The following is a 26,097-nucleotide window of genomic DNA, read 5'->3' as shown; positions in this document are numbered from 1 at the left end:
AAGGAGACTATTTTGGCCCAAAATAATTAGTTAATTATAATTGAAACTTCGATCTTGTTATTAATAATTAATAAGAACGTATCGTTTCGAACATGTACGTTACTATCTCTCTTCCTATTGTTTTTTCATAATCCTGCTATATAATTTCTTTCCTGTCTTATTTCAACAATCTTTTTTTAATTATCTCAATATAATATAATATGTTGATATATCTACATATTCATTCTTGATTCTATTATTTGATAATAATATGCTCTCAATGGAAACAATATTTCATGATAAAAAAAAATAAGTCAAAAAATCAGTAAATAGTTTTAAATCGAAAGGTGAACATCCTCCGATGTAAGAAAAAGATAATTTAGCCTTGTCAATGTCAATGTCAATATGCTTTCGAATGAAGTTACTCATTAATATTCAACTTAAATATCTCCTTTTGTGATACTCTGATATTTCCTGCTCTTTATATTTTCACTAGCTTCCTAGCTATGCTAAAATACTTGAAAAAACCAACTTGTATTTCCTCCACATGGCAGACCACTCCGCGCCGAACGATTTTCATTTATCGTTCGACAGCTTTCGATATGATTCAATGAGAATTTCTTTTATTTCTTTCCATCTACTCTCTTATACAACAACGCCAGTTATAACTCCGCCAGCTCCAGGAAGGCCAGTCGATCCCATTAAATCAGTATCTATTTCTCTTGCTGCTTGTCTACCTTCTGTTATCGCCCAAACAACCAGAGATTGCCCTCGTCGGCAATCTAAATATCAAAATTATTATATATCCTCAAAGTATATGTAAAGGTTCAAACAAAAGTATTATTATACGAACTATTTAGTCCGTGCCAATATATATTTTATATATATATATATATATATATATATATATATTTTTTTTTTTTTTTTTTTTTAAGCTATATTATATATACTGTACATGTACTTTTTTCAATTGTACACAAAAAATGTATTTACCTCCAGCTGCATAGATTCCAGACAAACTAGTTTTGTATTTGCCTACGGAGGTTTCATAATTACCACGAGCATCCATTTTCGTTTGTAACTCATCAGCAATATATTTTCTGGACCCAAGAATCCCATGGCAAGTAGAACTAAATCACACTTATAAACCTAACAGATACACAATAAAACAAGATTACGCGCTATCCCAATGATCATTTTACTTGGTTATCGTCTTATTTACCTTTTCAGTTCCAGGAACTTCATCCATTTTCCAACGACCAGCAGAATCCTTCGTCCATTCTACAGTCACAGCTTTGATACCGCTCACATGTCCATTACCATTATCCAAAAATTCCTAATTCCAATATTATATTTATTTTTAATTAATATTCAAATATTCGTATAATATATATATAAAAATATAATATATTAATATATTAATATAAATTTTATATTTACCTTGCTAAGAGTACTGAATTGACGAGGATCACGGCCGAATTTCAAAGCCACTTCTTCGTGACCGTAATCTACTTTAAATACTCGAGGGAATTGAGGCCAAGGATTATCTGAAGCTCGTTTTACAGGTGGTTCAGGTAAGATTTCAAAAGTAGTAATCGTCTTAGCACCCTATAATATTATAAAAGAAAAAAATGTAGAAACTGTTACTTGCCTTCTCTTATCAGTTACTTTACTTATTATATTACCACAATATTAATTACACAATAAAAGTATTCAAAGCAATGTGATACCTGACGTAAAGATGTTGCAATGCAATCACAGCCGGTATCGCCACCACCTATTATGATAACATCTTTATCCTGAGCCATAAGTCGTAAATTCAGAGGAGCTTCGTTGCCCATTTGCTTTTTCTGCCAATGTTCCAGGAAACTAACAGCAAAGTGAATTCCTTCGAGTTGTCTACCAGGAATTGGTAAATCTCTAGGCCAAGTTGCACCAGTGCAAAGCAATACTGCATCATACTGATATTTTAATTCCTACAAAAATATAATATAATTTTAAATAAATATCTTAATTCTTAATAAAATATATTATAATTAGAACTTTTTTATACATTAAAAAACAAATGTATTTACCTTAACAGTAATATCTTTTCCAACATTGACACCAGTCTTAAAAACTATACCTTCTGCTGCTAATAAAGCTACCCTTCTTTGTACAACTTGCTTGGATAATTTCATTGTAGGTATACCATACTGCAATAATCCTCCAATACGATCATTTCTTTCATATACAGTTACTAAATGTCCAGCTTTATTTAACTGATGAGCAGCAGCTAAACCAGCTGGACCAGAACCTATTACTGCTACAGTATATCCAGTTCTTGCTGTAGGAGGATGTGGAAGAATCCATCCTTGTTCAAATGCATGATCAATTATTGCACATTCAATATTTTTTATAGTAACAGGAGGTTCCGATATACCAAGTACACAAGCTCCTTCACATGGTGCAGGACATACTCTTCCAGTGAATTCTATAATTCAATATAATTTCATTATGTGCATTTTATACTGATTTATATGATATTTAAAGAGCTTACCTGGAAAATTATTAGTTTGTAAGAGTTGATTAAGTGCTTCTTTCCAATTGGAATGAAATACAAGGTCATTCCACTTAGGAATAATATTTCCAAGTGGACAACCATAACTACTTTGACAGAATGGAACGCCGCATTCCATACATCTTGCTGTTTGAGTACGTAATCCTTTTCTTACCACTTTAAAATTGTAAATTTCGTCCCAATCCTCCATTCGCTTCTCAACTGCCCTGTATGATGCTGTGTGCCTCTTATATTTCATAAATCCTCTAAAAATGTCATATACACAAATTTATTCTTCGTTAATTTTAAATCAATTAAATGACGTATTTAGTTGCTCAATCTTAATCGTTAATTACCTTATTTTATCTAATTTTTTTTGTGCTGCTTCTGTATCTGTAACAACATCTTCAATATCTTTCAATGTGGAATCAGTCTGTGAATTTCCATTAAGGATCGATTGATCTTGTTTGGCTTCTTCTAATTGCTTCAATACTCGCTGGTACTCGTAAGGGAACACCTATTTTTATTATAAATATGATTAAATTATATAAAATGTAATATACTTTATTTGTACAATTAGAAAAACTTACCTTAACAAATCTTGTTGTTGGTTCAGGCCATAGAATCAACAAATCCTTAGCAATAAGTGAACCAGTCTTTTCAACAAACTCTTCTAACAACTGTTTTACATAAGCTATATCGTCGGGGTTGTTAAGTGGCAGTAATTCAACCATTTCTGGATTACATTTGCTAAAATATTTATAATATATGTAGAACATATATAAAACGTTAAAGAGATTAAAAGAATATTTTCATAACTAGAATTTACCTCTTAAACGATCCATCAACGTCAAAAACATAGGCTATTCCTCCAGACATTCCAGCAGCAAAATTTCGTCCTGTCAGTCCAAGAATGACAGCACATCCACCAGTCATGTATTCACAACCATGATCACCTACACCTTCGACAACTACTACAGCTCCACTATTACGAACACTGAATCTCTCGGCTGCGATACCTCGGAAATATGCTTTTCCAGAAGTTGCACCATAAAGACAAACGTTTCCTACTATGACATTAGCTTCAGAATTGAAATCTGATTCCTTTGGTGGGTATATCACGATTTCACCCCCACAAAGACTCTATCATCGAAAGGAAAATAATCAAAATATCAATATGAAACATGATAACATAAATATATAATAATTAAATAACACGCGCTGTACCTTTCCTACATAATCGTTAGCATCTCCTTCGAGTGTCACATGAATACCTTTTGTCATGAAAGCACAAAAGCTTTGACCTGCTGAACCTTTCATTTTGATATTAATACTATGCTCTGGCAAACCATCTTCGCCAAATTGTCTGCAAAAAATAAAAAGATATGTTTAAAATTTAATATTCATAAATTTGAAGCATGCATAAAAAAATAAATAATTAAGAAACAATTTGGCATACTTAGATATTTTGTAACTTAAAGTAGATGCAAATGCTCGACATTCATTGTTAATATTCATTTCAATATCAACGCGTTTTTCTTTCCCATTTAATACTGGTTCAGCCAATTTAATCAATTCGTTATCAAGTCGGTTTTCTAATTGAAAATCTTGCTTAATAGAACCACCACGAATATTCACACCTGGTCTTAATTCCAATGCATTTCGTAAAATATTTACGAAGCTCAATGTTCTCGCTTTATCAATAATTATATCGTCGCGTACTTGAAGAAAATCTGTACGGCCTATTAAATCTTGGAATTTTTTAATGCCAAGACTCGCCATGTGCTGACGAACCTGTTAAAACATGCAAATAAAAAATGCTTCGTAAATAAAAATAAACAACTTAAAGAAAATAAGTATACTTGTTGTTTCGTAACGAAAAATTTATACCTGTAAGACTTACTCTACAATGTTGAGTGAAACATTGTTTACCGTATCAAGTAGCCTCACCCTTTGTTTCTTTACACTTTTTCTTTGTTTTTTTTACACTTTTTATAATACATAAAAATATAGTTTAATATTACGATATATGTTATATACAACGTACCTCTTCGGCAAGAGCAAAGAAGAAATTTATCACATGTTCTGGTTTTCCTTCAAATTTTTTCCTAAGTACAGGATCTTGCGTTGCAATACCAACAGGACAAGTATTCAAGTGACATTTTCTCATCATAGTACATCCCATGGCAATCAAAGGAGCTGTACTGAAACCAAATTCATCTGCACCTAGTAATGCTGCAACTATGATATCAAAACCTGTTCGCATCTGTCCGTCAGCTTGAACTACCATACGTGATCGAAGATTATTCAATGTCAAAACTTGATGCGTCTCTGCTACACCCAATTCCCATGGAAGGCCTGCAGATTTAATGCCTGTCCAACTACTAGCACCGGTACCACCATCATGACCAGATATCACTACATGTTCTGCTTTACCCTACACATACACACACATACACATATATGTATGATATAATTTTACAATAATCACATCAGAAATGATTCTTTATAACAAATACTTGTGTACGAATATTGTACGATTGTTTATTTAAAGTAATGTACCTTTGCTACACCTGCTGCAACTACACCTACTCCAACTTCTGATACAAGTTTAACAGATATACGAGCATTAGGATTCGCACATTTTAAATCATAGATTAATTCAGCCAAATCTTCTATTGAATAAATATCATGATGAGGAGGTGGTGAAATAAGACCTACACCAGCTACCGAGTGTCTGGTTGCAGCAATATCTGCGGTGACCTAAATAAACAAATGAATTCAAATAAAAATTAACTATTATTACAAGCGATAAAATAAAAAATGACACTTACCTTATAGCCAGGTAATTCTCCACCTTCTCCAGGTTTTGCACCTTGAGCCATTTTAATTTGGAGATCATCGGCATTAGCCAGATAACTTGAAGTTACTCCAAATCTACCGCTGGCTACTTGTTTTATAGCTGAACGTTTGTTAAATTCTAGATCTTGATTAAGATATCTGGTGAACAATAATTTTTCTTTTTACATGTAAAAGACAAATTTAGTAAGATGCAAAATAAAATAAAAATATTAACCTATCTGCATTTTCACCACCTTCGCCTGTGTTAGATTTACCTCCGATGCGATTCATAGCTATTGCTAATGTTGTATGAGCTTCTAGTGAGATACTTCCAAAACTCATAGCTCCAGTAGCAAATCGTTTAACAATTTCAGAAGCAGGTTCTACTTCATCTATGTTTATTGGCTTATCTAATGTTTTAAGTACTAATTGACCACGCAATGTACAATTTTGAACCATGTCCATTGATATTTTACGATAATTTTCGTAAGCATTATTGCTTTTAGAAACAACATAATCCTGGAAGAATTACTGTACTATTTATACTGTTTTTATAATAAATGAAAATATAATGCTAAATAGAATAGCAATAAATAAATTACAATAAATTTTAACCCTTTGCAGACCGAGCGCTCCTGACCATTTCGTTCCAGCTGGTCTGCACAGATTTCACTAGTCGCTTATCCGCTTGGTAGCGTTTACTTTGGAAAACATTTGAAGATGTCGAGCCATACTCGACATAGGACGCGCCAGAACAAAAAGCGATGTCGAGTCACACTCGACATAGGACGCGCTAGAATGAAAAGCGATGTCGAGTCACACTCGACATAGGACCGCAAAGGGTTAATACCACTTACCTGCAAACTAGCGATGCTTCCAGGATCATTGATATGTTTTTCTCCACCAGATCGCCAATGATAAATACCCGGATTACGAATTATTAACATATCCATTGGTTTTGTAGAATACGTTATTTGATGCCTTTCAAAAGCTTCTTTAGCTAATATTTCAAATGTTACTCCACCAATACGCGACTGAGTTCCCTAGATACAAATGCATAAAGCTTTTTCAAAAATTTATCTACAATACTTAAAAGCATCATTTCTTTGATCTCGAGTACATCATGTTTTTGATTGAATCATATAACCATCATTAATTGGATCCAGTATATAATCATTTGTAACAGACCATTTTTAAAATGAACATTTTGAAATGTATAGAAAATGAATATATATATTTTCTCTCCTTAATTATAAGTTTGTACATACCTTGAAACACTTATCTATAACTTCGTCAGCTAATCCTACTGCTTCAAAAATTTGTGCTCCTTTATAAGATTGTAAAGTTGATATTCCCATTTTTGCCATTACTTTTGCTATACCACGTTCCATAGCTTCAGAATAATTCTAACAGAACATATATGCATTTCATTTTATTCAAAAAAGTACATGGTTTTTGTTTCATCATCTTTGATTTATAAGTTCCTATATATGTTACCTTGTATATGACTACATCAGTAAATGTATAATCAAAAACTCCATCTGCCCTTAAATTTTTTGACATTTCAAATACAAGATATGGACAAATAGCATCTGCACCATAACCAAGTAGTACGCATATATGATGTACTTCTCTAGCTTCAGCAGTTTCCAAGATGAGACCAACTTTCATTCGTTGTCTCTCTTCAATCAAAAAGTGATGTACTGCTCCTAATGCTAATAGACTGCTAACAGGAACTCTACATAATCAACAATTATTGAAATTATTGAATGTAATGAATGACAATCACTTATCATGATTTAAATCAACGCTATGAAATTTTACCTTTCTGGACCACCTTGGCGATCAGATAGAACAATTAATTGATAGCCACCTCTAGCAGCTTCATTAGCTTCGTCACATACACGGTTAAGAGTTTTTACCAAACCAGGAGGTCCATCTTCAACAGGATAAGTAGCATCAATAACCTTAGTTTTCCATCCACGGTGTTTGGTTTGCTTAAGAACTTTAAGATCATCGAGAGATAAAATTGGCTGTTCTAAGAACAATCTATGTACTTGGAGTTCACTTGGTTCTAAAATATTGCTTACAGGACCAATTGGACAAAGCATCGACATGACGATCTTTTCTCTGAATGGATCAATTGGAGGATTTGTCACCTAATATGAAAAGAAAAAAAGATTAAATAAATATTTTCTATAAAATTAAGAAAAATAAAAAATATTAAACATAACATTTAAAATACCTGTGCAAATAATTGTTTAAAGTATTCGTATGGTAAAGGTTGAAATTGTGACAAACACGCAAGTGGTGCATCATTACCCATGGAGCCAAGGGCTTCTTTTCTATAAAAAGATAAATAATGTAGTATTTAATATAAATGATAATATAATAGAATAACAAAAATATATTACATACTTAGATTGTACCATTGGAAGTAACAATAAGTTGATAGTCTCCAACGTATATCCGTATAAAGACAATCTTTTATCGCCACCCCAGACACGATTAACAGCCGAAATTTCATTAAGACCATTGATAGCATTATTTTTCTGAACATCAGAATTGTATCCATTTTCAACCATATTCAATGTACCACCATTAGCGGTATGAGCAGCACGTAGTTCATCCATCGTTATCTGTTTTTAAGAAAGCTTCAATGTTACCAAATGTAACTTATGCAAACTTATAACAGAAAAGCAAAACTAATTATTAATAAGCACAATATCTCACACAAATACATAAACAATAAAATTATATATATTGTACCTACAATATTTTCTCCAGTACTTTTGTGATGATATAGCAATGATGAGAAATAGCAACGATAATATTAAAAAGCATACTATTATAATGGAAATGTATAGATTTAAATTTTTACTTTAAAATGAATAAATAATAAATTCAAGTATGTGTATTTTGTAATCTAAATAAAAGAAATACTAAAAATAAGAGATATTTAAAACACCGTTTGATCTATGTAATAAGAATTAACAAAGTTGTCTAACTTTTATACTACATAGTGAAAGTAAAAGATAAGAGAAAATCCCAATCTTATTGAAATATCAAAAATATAAATGAGCCACAGAAAAAACACAAAGATATAAGCTTAATACTAAAAACTTCTAGGGATACCAATATACTCTGCTTCCTAATGTAATATTTATACACATATATAAGTAATATTGAAAAAATTTCTAATACTTCCATAAACTAGCAATATGATTTAAGCTCACAACACCTCTCTTTAATGTTACGACTCACCCTCTGCACACAACACGATGGATGTCAGCACATAGGAAAATTGAAAAAGATTATTTGGTATTAGTATATCCTCTATTTAAAAGAACACTTTCCTCTTCGTGACTTAAATCACACCCAATAATCATGTTATCAAAATCTGTGCCGAAGCACGTATTTAGTAGAAATTTGTATATAATAATAATAATAATTAGCTTTGTTATATAAGTGTGCATCCCATTGATCGTTATGGCACATGAATATGATTTGACATAACAATATATATGATGAAGTTATCATTTAACACAAAGCGATGTTATAAAAACAATGAAGAATATAATATATATCGTTAAAAAAAGATAAAAATAAAAAACAAAAGCATAACAATTACCTGTTCTTTAAGCCACTTAGAATGAGGCCTGCTTCTCGCAATGTGTTGTTTTAGTTCAACATCTTGTATAATCTTCTTTTCTTCAGTGTCAACAAGGAGCATTCTGCCAGGCTTCAAACGACTCTGTAAATAAAACAAAGCATGAATAATCATCTTCAATTAAACTTTACAAATGATCGGCATTTATGACAGCACTGGATGACGGTCCTACTGCTTTATACATACCTAGTCCCTAAATGACAAATTATACATCATAAATATGACATGAGAAAAAATAAATAAAACATAGCATGTGATTTGCCATTACGCATACAATAAAATACAATAGCATAAAAACATATGTATGTTAGACGGTGTCATTCTATCCTTACCGAACAGATGAAACAACTAATATACTTTTGTTTAACATTCTACTGATGCAACCTCGAAGAATGAAAACAGATATAACAATTATATTGCGAACATTTTCTTTCTGTTTTGTTTAAATTCTCTATCTATCCCTCACAGTAACTTCACCCTCGTGGAACGCGCGATTCTCTTTTTTCAATGATTCTATTCTCACGACTTCATAATTATTATCTCTGATCAAAATCAATTCGATTATTCGAGCATGTGACAAGAAGCAAGTATATACTAAAAATGTAAAACAAAAAAGAATTAAAAATAAGACGCACGTATATGATATAAAGAATACTTTTAAATAAATATATATACATACAACGAAAAAAAAAGAAAAAAGAGAAAAAATATGATAAGTCGTGGGAAAGGAATCACTAACATGAGTAACGTTAAATGGGAGCAATGCGAATAATGGCAAAAAATTAATTATGTATGATAAATGAACATGTATGTATGTACGAAGCAAGAGCTTTTTGTTTTTCGCTTTATATTGCTTAGCTATAAATGCATCTTAACGCAATCCTCAAGTAGCGTTCATCTTCTGATTTTTGTCATCTTGAACGAGATAGTAGAAGAAGATACTCGACCAGCTGTACTTCAATCGAGGAAAACAGTAGGTGGTGTCCCTCCTTGTAAAAAGATTTGTCCCTAGAGCTAAAATTCCTCTATATTTGAATAATATAGAGAGGGATAGAGAGAGAAAAAGATGGCATAGAGACGAAGATGACGACGACGAAGGCGACGACGAAGATAGACGAAGGGAGTTATACGCTTAAATAATTAGCACTATTAGAAGAGCTAATTCTGCTGAAAAATTCCCACAGAGAGAGAGAGAGAGAGAGCCGTTGTTTCCTTTAATTCCTTGATTACCTTCAGGGTTATATTGCTGGGCGGTGTGTCATAAACGCCCACTTCGGACGCCATCACCATCACGTTATCCTTAGTGACGTAGAAGCGCGAGGGGCGCAGGCCATTTCTGCCAAACAAAAATTCAAAAAAGTCTTTTTTATTATCACCTCTGTGTCGCAAACTAGTATCTGCTGTCTATATTGTTGTTTGTTCGCTTGCCTTCCTGCCGGCATTCGTATATAAGTAGTTCTGTACACGCACACACCTAATCCGGTTTTACCTTCATTTATTAGGCACCCCACACATATACACAGTTGGATACAATACGATATATGTAAGTATCGTAATAAACACAACACCGATTTGTGACGGCGCGCAGTGTAACGAAATGCCACACTGCTAGACACCCAAGAACCGCAGAGGGAAGCGAGCGATAATACGATATATACTTTATTTTGTATGTAATCAAACTACAATATGAAGCTGAGAAGTCTATGACATAATAAGTGCAAACCGCGAAAAACACAAATGTTACATTGCAATTAGATTTTTATTTATCCTTACTTTTTAATATTAATTTCTACCATAAATCTGTTTATGCCTGTCTTCCCTCTACACTACCAATCCATGTTTACCTTTAAACGATTTCTCTGCTTCTTTTTTATATATTATTTTATTTAAATATATATTATATATGCGTACTATTACTCATTAGCCATTCTCATGACACCGTATAATTCATTGAAGAATTCTTATTTTGAACTCTAACATGCTGATGACAGATACATCATGTCTTTATACGACACGTTCTGTCCATACGAGTAGAATTAATATTGCTATATGTATATGTCCATAATATAAAGTAACATAGATATACAAATAATTTAATTTTATAGATTTTTCTTTTGTTTCTACATCAATTTTTTTCCTCGCAAGTAACATTATAAATTTAGCAGTATTATAATAACTACTCGTGGTAATAATCAGATCTCATGAAAAAGATTGAAAGCTAAGATAAAATGTAGTATAAATTTTCTACCTGTCCAAGATAGCGCCAACGTAACGGCCGTCGGTGAATGTCAATAAAGCTGGACCATCCCATGGTTCCATAGAACACGCGGCCCAATGATAAAAGTCTCTTTTCTCCGTGGCCATTGTAAGATCATTTTGCCAAGCCTCCGGTACCATAGTCATGACCGCCTATGTATTCAATTTTATATGTACTACATTCTATAAAACTGTTTCATTTGATTTACAATTCAAAAGAAATTATCGAATTTACTCTCCCAACTATAATAAAACAAATTAATCTATTGATGTACAATAAAAATAGACTGTGATTTAGTGGCTCATTACATTAAATTACATATAAATACAAGTTTAAAAATTAATATAGTATAGATAATGATGGCAATACCTCAGGCAATGAACGTTGTCCCGCCATTACTAAGAATTCAAGTACGCAATCGGCTGCACCAGAATCCGAAAGATTTGGTTCTACGACCGGATAAAGATCTTTCAGTTGATTACCATAAATTTTACTGCTCATAACACCTTCTCGAGCTTTCATAAGATTAACATTTCCTCGCAAAGTATTGATTTCACCGTTATGAGCAAGTAATCTATGAGATTAAGAATATGATATAATTTATTAATAATAAATCAAATAATAACATGATATTTATTTAGACAGCTATTTCTTATAATAGATAATATTGTTATCAAGAGCTAATAATATTTTTTACTTACCGCAATGGGTGTGCCCTTTCCCAACTAGGAAATGTATTCGTGGAAAATCTTGTATGAACTAATGCCAAAAATGTCTCGAATTTTTGTGACTATAACAAACAACATTTTTTAATATTTTACTGAAAATTTCTTATACATATATAGGGTTCACATATGCACATGAAAGTAATATTATACGTAGTCATTGTGCATCGAAACATTAGAAGTCTTATCGGGCTTTATCTAAATCTTCTGTATATATATATGTGATGTATAATTGAGATTAATATTTACTTTGAAATCCTCGAAGTATGACCATAACTGATCTGCTGTAAGTTGACCTTTATAGACAACAGTTTTTAAAGAGAGAGAACAGATATAATATCTTAATCCAGGTTTAGGTATTGTATGAGATGATCTCTTTCTCAATACAAAAATCTAAAAAAGAGATTAATCAATGAAACATTGTAAAATCAAATATTAAAATTTGCGTGTAAAAAAATTTAAACAAGTTTAGTATGAAAATTTTTCTCATTTAAATTTCTATTATCATGATATGCCAAAATCTAATAATACCTGACGTTTAAGAATTTCTTTATCCTCTTGATCACCCGTAACAAATACTTGTCGCATATAAGGTTCACATTTTTTTGCAACTTGGCCAATTTGCGTATTATCTGTTGGAACATCGCGCCAACAAATTACCTGTAAAAAATGATTGCGTTCGAGCAACATTACTGTAAATTAACATTATTATAATAATATAATATAACATATATTTAACAAATGCAGCGCTACAATTATTATTACTACAAGGATAATAAAAATCATACTCTTAGACTGCATTCTTCAGCCAATTTTTCAAATGCAGCTTCAGTTTCCTTATGGGTATTCTTGTCAAGGAAAAGTATGCCAGTAGCGTAACGTCCGAGACTAGGCAGCTCAATATTCTGTTTCTCGCTAAAATAATAAATTTGATAAGAGAACTTACATCGATCAATTAAAATTATTGAATAAATACAACTTCATTATATGGTATCGGTAATATCATTCAAATGCATAATATATGTATATATAACTATATATAAATGCTGTAACACTTAGCATTCAATTTATATATATATATATGTTACCGGCATAGTGAGAAATCCGGCAATGCTAGCAATACCCCGGCGTTGTCCTCAATACAAAGCGTTTTTTGACAAAGTCGGAAACAGAAGAATTCTTACAGACTTTTCCTAAGCATTGAACATAATACTTAGGCATTCTATAGAATACAAAATGCTACTTAAGAGGCAATATTGAAAAGAATACATTATTGGGCAACAGGACACACAGCATACGCTGTACATGCATACATTTTCGACTTTGTCAAAAGTTGCTTTGTATTGAGGATAATGCCAGGGTATTGCTAGCATTGCCAGATTTCCCACTATGACGGTAACATATATATACATATACATATGTAACATATTATACGATCCATATAATTGATCGCTCGTATAGGATTACGTAGAGAATTAGTTCCAATGAATTGGGCACGATTATAATCAACACGCACGGAACTCTCAAATAAGACTCAACTTTTAGACTTATTACTCAGAGTTATGCAATTTAATACTTATATATATATATATATATATATATATATATATATATATATATCACTTCTATTGATTACAGCTAAATCTACAATTAATGATAAGGAATAGATAATAAAACTTCTATTTGTTATATATATTATCAAAAAATTATATATATTATAAAAATATTCTATTTGTATATATTTGCACTGTCATGGCTAAAACGATAACGCACACGAATAAGTATTATTATATATGTTGAATTTTCTGATAAAATCCGTTGTTAACAAATATTAAGAATACCTATTGCGGAAATTTTGGATAAACATAAAGAAAAAGATATATATATATATATTTCCTTTTAGTATTGATAAAGAAATCCCCCACACGAACATTATTATTATATGACGTACTACACAATCAATTTGTTTTGTCTTTCAAAATTAAGGGAAGAACCGTCGAAAGTAGGAAGTATTTCCTCTAATATTTGGAAATATTCTTACCGAATCTCGTCAGCATAATATTCATGTGGTATAGCACAAAGTACACCGGCACCATCACCGGTATCATTATCGCAAGCACATGCACCTCTGTGATTCATCCGTGCGGAAAGTGTCTGGGCATCGCGAATAATCTGAAATATTGATTCTTATCATTAGTAACAGTTAACGTAACCTATAGAAATTACGAATTTGTACTTCAAAAGCGTATCATGAAAATCCCCAAAAGAAGAACTTTCACATTTTGGTTTTTATTAGCAGTAAAATTAAATGATAACAAAAATTAATCTTATTAGATTATATTTGAGAACAATTTTATAATACATACTTATATCTACTAAACATTGATTATTTTATACGCTTCTGAAATATGAGGCAAACTTTGGGGAGAATTTTCTACATATATTAAATATCATTTGTTATTCCAAAATTATAATATTGTACCTTATGAGATCTTTTGCCATCTATAGCGACGATAAATCCAACACCGCAAGCTTCTTTTTCAAGTATTGGGTCATACAGACCTTGTTTAGGAGGAAAAGACCAATAATCCCCAGAACTCATGTTTTCAATCTAAACAAAAAAGCAAGATAAAGAGAATTAAAAACAATTGTATCGATATTTATTCTATATCATATACATATATCCTTCTTTGAATAAATATCAAGAAGACATTCAATGGGGAATTACATATGTATGAAATATTCAAAACGTGTGATTCTACTTGAAAATTTCCAAACGTTACCACAAATTCGAACGTGATCTGAATATTGTAGGTGAAAAAGAACATAAAAAACAAGATAAAAGATAAATTCCAAAGTTATTCCTGTAGTAATCACGAAATAACTTTATTGTATCTTTTGATATTTCTTGTGTAACAACACCCACACTCGCTCATAATGTCGCTTGTGAGAAATAATGAATAGTTTACTTATATAACGTTATAAAAATGAATTTTTTGGTGAATCTATAAATGAGAGGGAATCTCGAAAATGAGTTTTCTCAAGTTATTCTGGTTCAATGAACGACGAATTTAACGCATTTCACTTTCTAAAGTGACACAACGCATACATACATATTCTATATACGATAAGTTTGATCAATCGCTTTGAAAGTAATCTAAACTCTTTTGCTTCATGCACGAGGAGTTTCGGTCGCATTTAATCATGCACCGGGCAAATACATAGTTACGTCACATGATGCGAAAAGCCAAATAGCCTAAAGATCAATAAATCTCACGCCCACGCGTTCGTTCAAGCGCAGAGTCAGAACCCTGACGATGAAAACAAGAATCATTTTCTCGAGTTAGAGATTATCGAACCGATATAAAAATAAAATCAATATTATTTTAAGACATTGTTGTTGACCGATTATTATATATAAAAGATAATGCGTTTCACATCTCGAAAATGTTTATAAATAAATTAAATTCGTTATTGAAATATTATTATTTTTAGAACGTTAATATTAAAATGAATTAAACATTATCCTACATGAAATAAGCAATAATATAGAAACAAATCAAACAACAATTAAATACTTAAATAAAAAATTAAATATTTATAAAAAAAAAAAGAACTACATAGTAATAACCTGAATCGACATCAAGTTGCAATGCCGGAAGAAAAATATTTATTGAAAAGAGATAGATAGAGGAAGGGAGAAGCCAAAAATGATTGGATTTGCAATCGGCTTCGTTTCAAACTAAACCAATAAAGAAAAAAATATTTTATACTTGATACATGGTTCGACCTTCGTCGATAGGATTGATGAAAAAAAGTAATAAAAAAGAAAGAAAAAAAGGTAAATAAGAAGAAAGACGTAACGACGTATGTCTTGTATTTCAAAACCGCATGGGGTCACGTGGTATAGTTTTAAATTGCGCACATTTACAGCCTTCTCCCATACTAATCGATTAACGCGTATCGAATGTCACATTTTACACACAAGCAAATAATCACGTTTCCTCAATATATAATCACTACACATACATATATTGAAAATTGTGATAGGATCAAGTATTTGACGCAAAGAACATGCGATAAACTAATCGATTAGAATAGAAAAATATCAATGAACTCTCTTACGCGTGGTTACTATTTTTACCGAACGATATCTGCGTAATTTCACGTAATTACTTATGTCAAAAGGTTATTGATGTATATGTACGAATGTATATCTGTATGTATCTATGTATGTATCTATGTATCTATGTATGTATCTATGTATCTATGTATGTATGTATGTATGTATGTATGTATGTATGTATGTATGTATGTACGTATGTACAGGAAGCTCAAAGTACGACGCCATCAGTGCTGCATCTATAAGAGATAACGTATCGTCAATTTATTCTAACTACGTCTCGAATTTGTCTAACTCAATTTTTTTTGTTTATTTTTCGTTTTTTGTTTCTTAAATATTTATATGTCATTGTTGATTTTCCTTATTAACCCTTTATAATGCCATAGAAATTAACTTCACACTTGTTAACTTTATATATTTAAACATTTTTATATTATTGAAATTATTCTAAAATAGTATAATTATACTAATATAAATAAATACCATAATTCACACACATTATATAATTTTTGTAAAAGTACGATAAAAGGATAGAATTATAAAGATGAACCTAGAAATCGCATGAAATTTTGTATCGCTATGTAGTATTCCGTTGAAAAAATTCCGTTTTTTGTTAATAAAATATATCGTTCGTTTGATTGAAAATTTATAGCTTTGATAAGTTACAATTTCTCAAATATCGTTGTTCAATTATACGGTCATTATAAATCAGATCTGAAATGCTGATTTGTTGCATCGGTTCTAGGTCAGACACGCTCATTGACTTTGCGAACATGTAAAAAGAAGAAAACACGTAAAGAACTCGTCTCGGTTTACTTTTAATAACAATTTTCCTCTTCGTCATTGTCGATGTTTATAGCCATCATTATTACGTTACATATTTGATAAGCTCTTTGTCATCACTCCTTCTACTCTTTTCCTTTTTTATATAACAATCGTTATCGATATAATTTTCTAAAGATTTCTCGATTACAATTATAAAAATTACATAAAATTACTTTTATTATCATTATTATTATTATTATTATTATTATTATTTTTATTTTATTTTTATTGCAACGTAATTAAAGAAAAACAAAATTTATAAGATTTCAAATCGAAATTCGAGTTGAGTAATAAAATTATCGAATGCATTTGAATCGATTAAAAAAACCTTCGATGTTATCGCTATCTTCACGACGATTACATCCAAAAATTCTTTCCAACCTATTTTGTGAGACAATCACATAACTATTACGCATTGAAAACTATATAAATAAAAAAATGTATATTCCTCGACAATGGAAATAAATAAATATATGTTCGTCCCAAACGATGCTTGATATAAAAATGTACGTACAAATAGAGGAAGCCTCCTCCTCCTCCTCCTCCTCTTCCTCTTCCACCTTCCTCTTTAATTTGCTTATCTTCCAGACGGTTACTTTAAATTCATGAAATAAAATCATGTCCTCGCGACAAATAACAAGAATAAAAATTTCTATAATTTATCGTAAATTATCGTCTTCCTTTTTCTCTCACTGAAAAAACTCACCTCGGAAGAAAGAAAATACTGTGTTGAAGGTACCGGAACGAAGTCCCTAAATGAATTCTTCTTCTAATAGCACTATTTTCTTTTGAAAAAAATCACGTTTGTCTGTCAATAGGCGACGACACCGACCTCCCGGGGAGATCGAATTCTTTTGAATTTTGAGAGCTTATATCAATTTAAATTGTTATTATGTCAATAAAGACGAAGAAACAAAATGGAGAAAAATCTTTCGAAGATTCCTTAGGACGTTTTAGTTAGTCACGAGATAAAGAGAGAATAGGAACAAGTTATTATAGTTAGTAGAGAATCGTTCTTCTTATTCGTTTTCTCGGTAAGGCAGCAGACCCTCGACCGTTAATAGAACTGGCGAAGAAGGAACTCGTAAAATAGACCGGCAGCAAAGGCGGGAGTTCACCACGCTGAAGAAACAGGAAGATAAACGCGAAGCTTAAGATGATTCAGAGGAGGTTAGATACTACTGTCCAGCTCTTCGAGAAACCACTACTTCTACAGTTTCATCTCCCCACCACCGTACCGATCCTACCTACTATTGGGCTTTCCCCTACCACGGTACTCATCCTCCCACCACACTGCCATTTACGTCTTCGACGAATACCTTATTTCACGTTAACGACTCGTGTAAGATAATTTGTTTATAAAAAGGTTTTTTTTTTCTTTCCTCTTTTTCTTGTATATCGGACGTATCGATTTTATTCTCGATTATTTATTTCGAAGCATTATAATTAATCTTACTAATGATCTTTTATTTATTTCGTCATTTAAGAATTTGTAATTAATAATGGCTTATCAATTTTACTAATTATATAACTCTTACAATTTTTTCCTTTTTTCTTATTATGAATTCAGAATATATTAAGAATCTGTCAGTGATTCTAATTAAAATCTCTTAAGGAATAATTTACTGGAGGATGTTGGAGACGATATTCCGATTATACAATGTTCACTAATCAGAATGCTAATTTAATTAAATTGATTAGTATCATCAATTGGGATTCTCTGTTAATAAAACTATGCCTAAAGCAACGAGTTTGTAAAGAATTCATTTTCTTAAGAAGAGATGGATAAAAAAGAGAATATTTAGAAATTTTATTTAGGATTCTAATTAAAGATAATATTATACTTATTGTCAATAAAACTAAGATCGTAGACTTAAGCATACAAAGTTTTGAATAGAAGAAAGATAAATCAAATATTATTATGTATAATAAAAAGCTTACATAAATTCGATATACCAGTTTATTTCTAACAATCGATAGAAGGAAAACAAAAGAGAATGAAAATGAATAGGTGCTTACAAAACATCAAACTTGATATTAAAGAGCAACGTACAGGTGAATAAAAATGATTCTCAAGAGACAAGGACAAACGTGAACATCTGCAAATCTAATAATTCCGTTCCTGAAGTACAAAGACGTATGCCCGTAAGTAAATATATGCATATATGTGCCTTACGATCGTATTTCGAAATTATTCGAATAAGATTTCTATTTTAATGACGGCGCTTACGTTCGCAAGAAAACAAACCAATTCATATTTGTATTAATTCAATATTTCAGATTCTTAATAAATTACTGAATAAACATTTAGAATAATTTTTGTCAATTATACATCAGTTATATTACCGCGTTAATATAGACGTACGATGATGCATGAATGAAATATAATTGACAAATTTTGTTTAATTTACTTAAAAGTAAAGACTATATTTGACAAAAAACGATTTAGAAAATATAAATCTCTAAAAATAATATCCATAAAAATAGAAAAATTCAAAAGAATTGTAAGTTCCATGCAAAATATTCTTAAATTATATCTATATCTAAAAAATTAGACATGCATTAGGAAAGTAGTTTAGTTTCTAAAATATTAGAATGAACAGTGGAATCTTATCGTTGCCAATTTACGAGCGGCATTTTGCCAATGTATTAGCAGGTATCTATAAGAAATCTTATATTCTTGCTACGCAATAATATTTGATTTACATTTCCTCGATTGATCAAGTTCCTTCAACGTCGAAAAAACTATATCTTCTAATATCTATTCTAAAAAATCATCAATAATACGATGTTTAAAATGTTCGATTTTTTATCGTCCTAAGGTCAAATCATTGAATGAATGATTTTCTGAGAAATATCTTCTTATATTAATCGATATTATGAAAAAATCTTATCAACAAAAATTATGATAGTTCACTGTGACATACGTATAGAATATATCTTCCTATTAATCTCCACGTAGATTTCTGTTTTTTTCTCTTTTGACAATAATAAATTGAATGAATTAATTTTTTACGCGTGATTCATCTATTTTCATATTCAATATATAGCATATTTATAACTAACATTACAAAATCTATATGCAGATCATGTAAATATCTTTTTGAAGTTCAATCTTTCCTGAAATATAGAACAAATTTACGCTCTTTCTCTCTCTCTCGTTCCAGGGTAATCTGTAATGTGTTATACGTTAAGCTTGATCGATCATAAATAATCACATAAAAAGAAGACTTTTTCAACAAATTTTAATATCAATTATTTGTCTAATAAATTACGTATGTCTTTTATTTAAAAAAACAATTGAAATAATGTTTGAATAGTGCTGATAAAAATGTGTATGGATAAAATAAGTAGATAAAAATATATGAAATGTATGCATGAGACTCTTCTATATATCCACTATGACTCTATTCTATATATCCTTATATAAGTCCTATATGAAGAAGATAATAGGTAATTATAAAATAAGAAATATATATAATATTTTGTAGGTACCTCTAATAAACCTAATGATAACTAACTAATCTAAAAGTTTGTAACATACATAATATTCGTTTCATCACAATGACACAAATTGCGAGCAATGCGCAAATAACCATTTGTAAGATAAAGATATAAAAATAATTAATGGCGAGCAACATTATGAAAGAATTATGTACACGGTTTAAATGTTTCCTGATAACAAAACTCCTTACATCATTCTCTACTACTAGACATACTGCAATTATTTTATTCGTTTCATAAAGCTTAATACTATTTCCAACGAGCATTATTTCTATACTCTTAATTTCTTTCTCTACTCTACTCATAGAAATTCTTTATTACTGCTTATTATGTTTCTTCACTTCAATAAAATTATCAAGTTGTATTTCTATATAATAATTTTCTCGGAAATATCATACTCTAAGGCTTTTGTCTTCATACATTCTTATCAAACAAATGCGATCGCAAATGCGTTAGCAGACGGCGTGATTCGCACATATGAGCTTTCAAACGCTAACAATTCATCTTTATCATTTTTATCTCCGAATAATTCTACATATCGCTTTTATTAAAAAGATACGTTCCTTCAATGAATTTTGAAACTCTTAAAAAGATATACATCTATTGGCTTGACTAATAACCAATGTAATCATTTTCAGTATAGATATGTGGTTTTAAATAATACCATTTATTTAGGCATACGATATAGCCAATTTCAACATTACTTACAGACTAATTCAATGCTATACTCTATTACATATTATTATATTATTGACGAAATTACAAAATACTCCGATATTATTTATTAGTTAGTCAATATAATATTTTATCACATATTCAATAATTTTAGTTTCCTAATTAAAAATAAGCTACGAACTAGTGAAAAAATTTATTATGCGACTTGGTGCAGTTGTAAAGTATACTTTTACTTTGTTTTTATTTCTTTTTTTAAAAATAGGATTACGACGCACCTGTCAGTGACACCGCGGTTTCACGTGTTCACTGCATGTCTTCTATTTGCGATTTAAACTACTTACTTCGTAACGTTGTTTATTCTGTTTGTCTGTCTGTCTTTCATCGACCACGCCCATATTTCATTCTACTAACAGGAAGAACAATGGAAAAGAGGCTCAATCGATTTCGATAATACTCCCGAAGCTATTATTATTGATAATGATCATAATACAATTAAAAAGAGAAAAAGAAAGAGAGAGGAGGATGATTATAATACACGTGGGTATTCCACATTAACTCGTTGATTATCATAATGAAATATATAATTCTATCAGTAGAAATTATCTATATTGTAAATATTTATGTATTATTCAACGAACTGTACTCGTTTTATACCTTAAACTATATACTAAACTATATATTTTTTCTCTCTATATAAAAATTATCAGTATATATACATATCATTTCAATTTGCTACGTATTCCTGTGAATGTATTCATTATCATTTATTAAATATTGATCATACACAAAATGAATATCAAATTATACATGCATGTATATATAAATTATACATGCATATATATATACTGTACTTTGTTCAACAAAATGAAAGTAGTTTAAATTATATGATCGAATAATAACACTAATATTAGTAAAGATACACCTTTTTCATATGTCGTTAGCATGCGTTGTTTCTTGATAATGATTTCATTATTTAAATGTTTCGTCTAATCGCATCTATTAGAGTCGATATAAATAATGTATGAAACGCTTTTGACATATAAGGTTTAATAATAAATAGTCCAGTTTCTATATTATTTCAATTCATAAGAAAATAGGCATTCTTACTTATTTGCTTTAATTATATATTTACATATTCTTTTTTTCAATTACTATCGTTATTTTTTCTTTTTTTTTAATACTGTAAGATCGTTAAAAATTTTCTAAAATTGTATATAACAGCATATTTCGAGGACGTTTAAAAGAACAAAAAGATCTCTACAATGCTGAGTATGCGATTCTATGAAGCGAATTCTTTCTACATACAATTATCGATTACTCTCCTACTTCGAATAACATACCTATATATAACATATATAGATACATACACATATAGATGCATATACACGCAGCATAAGAAAAGTACGTATTAGAATCATGAAATATTAAAAGATGCTTGGAATTTCAAATTATAAATTTACTTCAAATTAAATTTTAGTTTTATCTTAACGTATATTGATATTCAAAATATACGTTCGACTAATGGTATGAATATATCACTTTTGTGCGTGCTAAAAAAACTTTCAATAATCGAAATTATCGTCAATTCGATAATCGAAACGTACCGTTAAAATAGATAATCATTTATACCTTATATAGAAAATAAACTAACGATAAATATTAATAATAAAAGATCAAAAAGAAATTTACCTGAATTGTCGAGAATTTGTATGGAAAATTCTAAGGAAGTTTAGCAGGTTGGAAATAGTTTTCTTGGACGATGTTGAACGGTTTACACGGTCTTGTCTTTTACGATCGATCGTTCTTACCGGCTTCGCGTTCTTTCTCCTTCCACCTTAACCTTCCCCCTTTTCCACTTCACCCAGCGACACTTCTATTTCTCCCTTTCACCCTCTTGCTCTTTCTCACTCTCTCTCTCTCTATAAAGCAAGCTTAAATTTTCGAAAAACGTTATCTAAACAGGAAATCTAATTGATAAACGACCGATCTTTTTTTTTTGATTCTCGATTAAATATTACTTCTGATTTAGGTTACGTCTTATTTACTTTGTGTTCTTGTTCTTAATTTCTTACTTTAATATGTGCTCTTAGCAATGGAACAAACTCTCCATACGTCACGAGAACGTTGAAATATGTGAGAATCTGTTGAAGCATGGATTATTTCGCGCGAAGACCTAACTGCGACTCGTTTATGTTCATCAATCTACCAAAAGAAATCTGTCCTGCAGATCGAAATGGAAGATGATTGGTTGGCCTTAAAATGCTTTAACCAATTACCGAGTTCGAAGACAGTAAAACATTACCTATAAAATAAGTTTCTAATAATTGGAAATTCTATATTTGTTTCATAGATTAAGGTAATCGACCTTGAAACGAAAATTAATTTTATAAAATTAAATTTTAAATATAAATTATAAACAAATTATACGATACTAAAATCTCTTTTACACGAGTATGTAGAAATATATATACGACGAATTTTTCTAATAGGAGAGAAATAACATAGAAATATAAGTGATATTAAATCTTATTATGTTTATAGATGTTTGATAGGATACATATTCCCAAAGATATATGGCACCCTCGTCAATCATCTTGGCGCCATCTTATGACTACCGCAGGATGCAGCTCTACTAACCAGCGACTAATCTATTAACGGAGTAGCATTAAAAAATTGGTATAAAACTTCAACGGCTGAAAAAAATGAATAAGTGCATTTAATTGTTAGTTATTGCTAGTTCAAAATCCATAATTTCTAACTTTTTTAAATTAAGTATTTAATTAGTTATTATAATTGCAAATGTGAAAACTTTTTTTTATTTCTAAATAAAGCAACGTAGTTTTCTCAACAGCTGAAAAAAATGAATATATGCATTTAATTGCTAGCTAATTAAAAACCATAATTGCTAACATTTTTAAATAATTATATAATTTGTTATTAATAATTAAAAAAAAAAAATGTTTTTTCTTATTTCTAGGCAAAGCAATGAATTTTTTTAGTGTTTTTTTTTTCAATAAATTGCTCACTTTTTGTTTGTCCGGCTCCTCAACTTTATTTTATTAAATATTTTTATTTAATAAAATGGGAAGAAGATTTTTTATTTAAGATGGGAAGATTTTTTATTTAAGATGGGAAAAAGTCATTGCAAGTGATGGACAGTATTTTAAATAACCTTAAAATTACCATTCTTCTAGAATAAATACTTAATTTTTAATAAAAAACGACGGAAACTTATTTGTACACCTAATAATATTGGTTTAATCCCCATACAAGATAATTACGTTTGCCTTTTAAAAGATCCTTTACACTGCTGCTGCATTCAATTTGCAAAATAATTCCCATGGCATCTCTACGAAAAAGAAATTCGATGATACAAGTCTTTAATATTTTCTAGGAAGTTGATTTACGGTAATATCTTTCATTACCTGGTACGAGACTTGGTAATACAATTTGTACAAGAAAATAATTCTTAATATAATATGATTTTTATTTGTCTTTTATATTTGTAATAATCAGAATGCATTCCTTCTTCAATCCTTTTGATGGAATATATAGTACATGGTTTCCTTCCAGTGTGAGAACGGAACGCTTTCACCGGTGTCTTCCTAAATCTTTCATGATTACAGTGTTGTTGGATTTTGCTTATCGTAGTGAAAAATCATACGCTCTCTTTTCCAGTACATTGATTGAATACCTATGCAGAAAGAATAAGATTTTTAATACTTTGAAAAAAAATTGTTCTTTTTAAAAGATCTTTTATACTGCGGCTGCATTCTATTTGCTAAATGATTCACATGGCATCTCTATGGAAGAAGAATTTCGTTGATACAAGTCTTGAATATTTTCTAGTAAGTCGATTAACAATAATATCTTTCATTACCTGGTACGAGGCTTGGCAATACAATTTGTACAAGAAAAGAATTTATAATATAATATGATTCCTATTTGTCTTTTATATTTGTAATAATCAGGATGCATTTCTTCTTCAATTCTTTTGATGGAATATTATAGTACATGGTTTTCTTCCAGTGTGAGAACGGAACACTTTCACCAGTGTCTTCCTAAATCTTTCATGATTAAAGTTTTATTGGATTCTTCTTATCGTAGTGAAAAATCATACGCTCTCTTTTCCAGTACATTGATTGAACACCTATGCAGAAAGAATAAGATTTTAATACTTTGAATAAATATTATTCAAGTGTAATATAATACTTGTGTTTAGAAATAAAAGATTATTATGTTTACCTTTTACATTTTTGTGTCTTTATTATTGCTTGTCACTGCAACTACATTTTGTTGGGATACATTTTTATTTTAAATCTCTACAAAGTATAATTAAATTGATAAAAGTATTCAATATTTACTTGTCAGTCGAGGCAAAGTGAGGTTATTAATTATTTAGTAAAGTATATAGTTATAAATTTCGTAGACATTGAGAATTTTTTATAAAACTGTATTTCCTATTTGTTATTTAAATAAGTTATAAAATTAAATAAATTGGAATTCCACAGCATCTATTAGGCTTTCTTATTGTTTTGTGTATCTGTTGATGTTAGGTGGATTAAATAAAATAGTTGTGGGTTAATAAACTCTAAAAATAACTCTTTATTATAATCCTAGATTAATTTCTTACATTCTAAGTGTTACGACTAGCCGCTTGCTCTCTACCAACTGAACGTACACACGCATGCTGGCTACAATTGTAGCTCCCCACCATAGGCTCTCGACACACACTCATATATATATATATATATGTATACGTGTGTATAAATTATAGTATAAAGGTACCATACTCAACAATAGTTTATAATTATGTTACAATCCAAGAACGCAATCAAGCTGAAGACACAGTCATCTAAAATCATAAAAATAAATTCATATTAAAATTATTTTCTATATTCAAAATAAGTCAATAGGAGAGTATGTAATATTTAAAATAATATAATTGCTTAAACATAT

The 26,097-nt window shown here is 30.1% G+C and overlaps 1 protein-coding gene and 1 long non-coding RNA gene across 2 annotated transcripts; both read right to left on the bottom strand.

Annotated features, from left to right (window-relative positions):
* Positions 1-585: 585 nt before the first annotated feature.
* LOC122514263 (glutamate synthase [NADH]) lies at positions 586-18,162 on the bottom strand. Its single transcript, XM_043630978.1, is given in 36 exon segments — positions 586-761; positions 973-1,074; positions 1,077-1,128; positions 1,202-1,315; positions 1,420-1,587; positions 1,710-1,955; positions 2,055-2,452; positions 2,519-2,784; positions 2,875-3,035; positions 3,109-3,268; positions 3,348-3,661; positions 3,746-3,884; positions 3,978-4,312; positions 4,566-4,955; positions 5,081-5,281; positions 5,353-5,518; positions 5,595-5,878; positions 6,217-6,402; positions 6,628-6,765; positions 6,857-7,097; positions 7,184-7,518; positions 7,605-7,704; positions 7,778-7,998; positions 8,624-8,626; positions 8,991-9,113; positions 10,260-10,365; positions 11,278-11,438; positions 11,656-11,860; positions 11,988-12,076; positions 12,261-12,404; positions 12,543-12,671; positions 12,800-12,926; positions 14,053-14,183; positions 14,494-14,622; positions 17,474-17,554; positions 17,666-18,162. Coding segments are annotated over 34 exon segments (6,192 nt in total). The 5' UTR covers positions 14,614-14,622; positions 17,474-17,554; positions 17,666-18,162; the 3' UTR covers positions 586-624.
* A 7,085-nt stretch (positions 18,163-25,247) lies between these two features.
* LOC122514262 lies at positions 25,248-25,651 on the bottom strand. Its single transcript, XR_006303012.1, has 3 exons — positions 25,503-25,651; positions 25,384-25,424; positions 25,248-25,288 (listed from the first exon to the last, which is right to left on the bottom strand). It is a non-coding gene; the product is annotated as an uncharacterized LOC122514262 (long non-coding RNA).
* Between the last annotated feature and the right edge of the window lie 446 nt (positions 25,652-26,097).

The sequence above is a fragment of the Polistes fuscatus genome, unplaced genomic scaffold (genome assembly GCF_010416935.1).
Source record: "Polistes fuscatus isolate 324 unplaced genomic scaffold, CU_Pfus_HIC Scaffold14, whole genome shotgun sequence".
NCBI lineage: Eukaryota > Metazoa > Arthropoda > Insecta > Hymenoptera > Vespidae > Polistes > Polistes fuscatus.
This window is presented reverse-complemented; position numbering and strand designations above follow the sequence as displayed.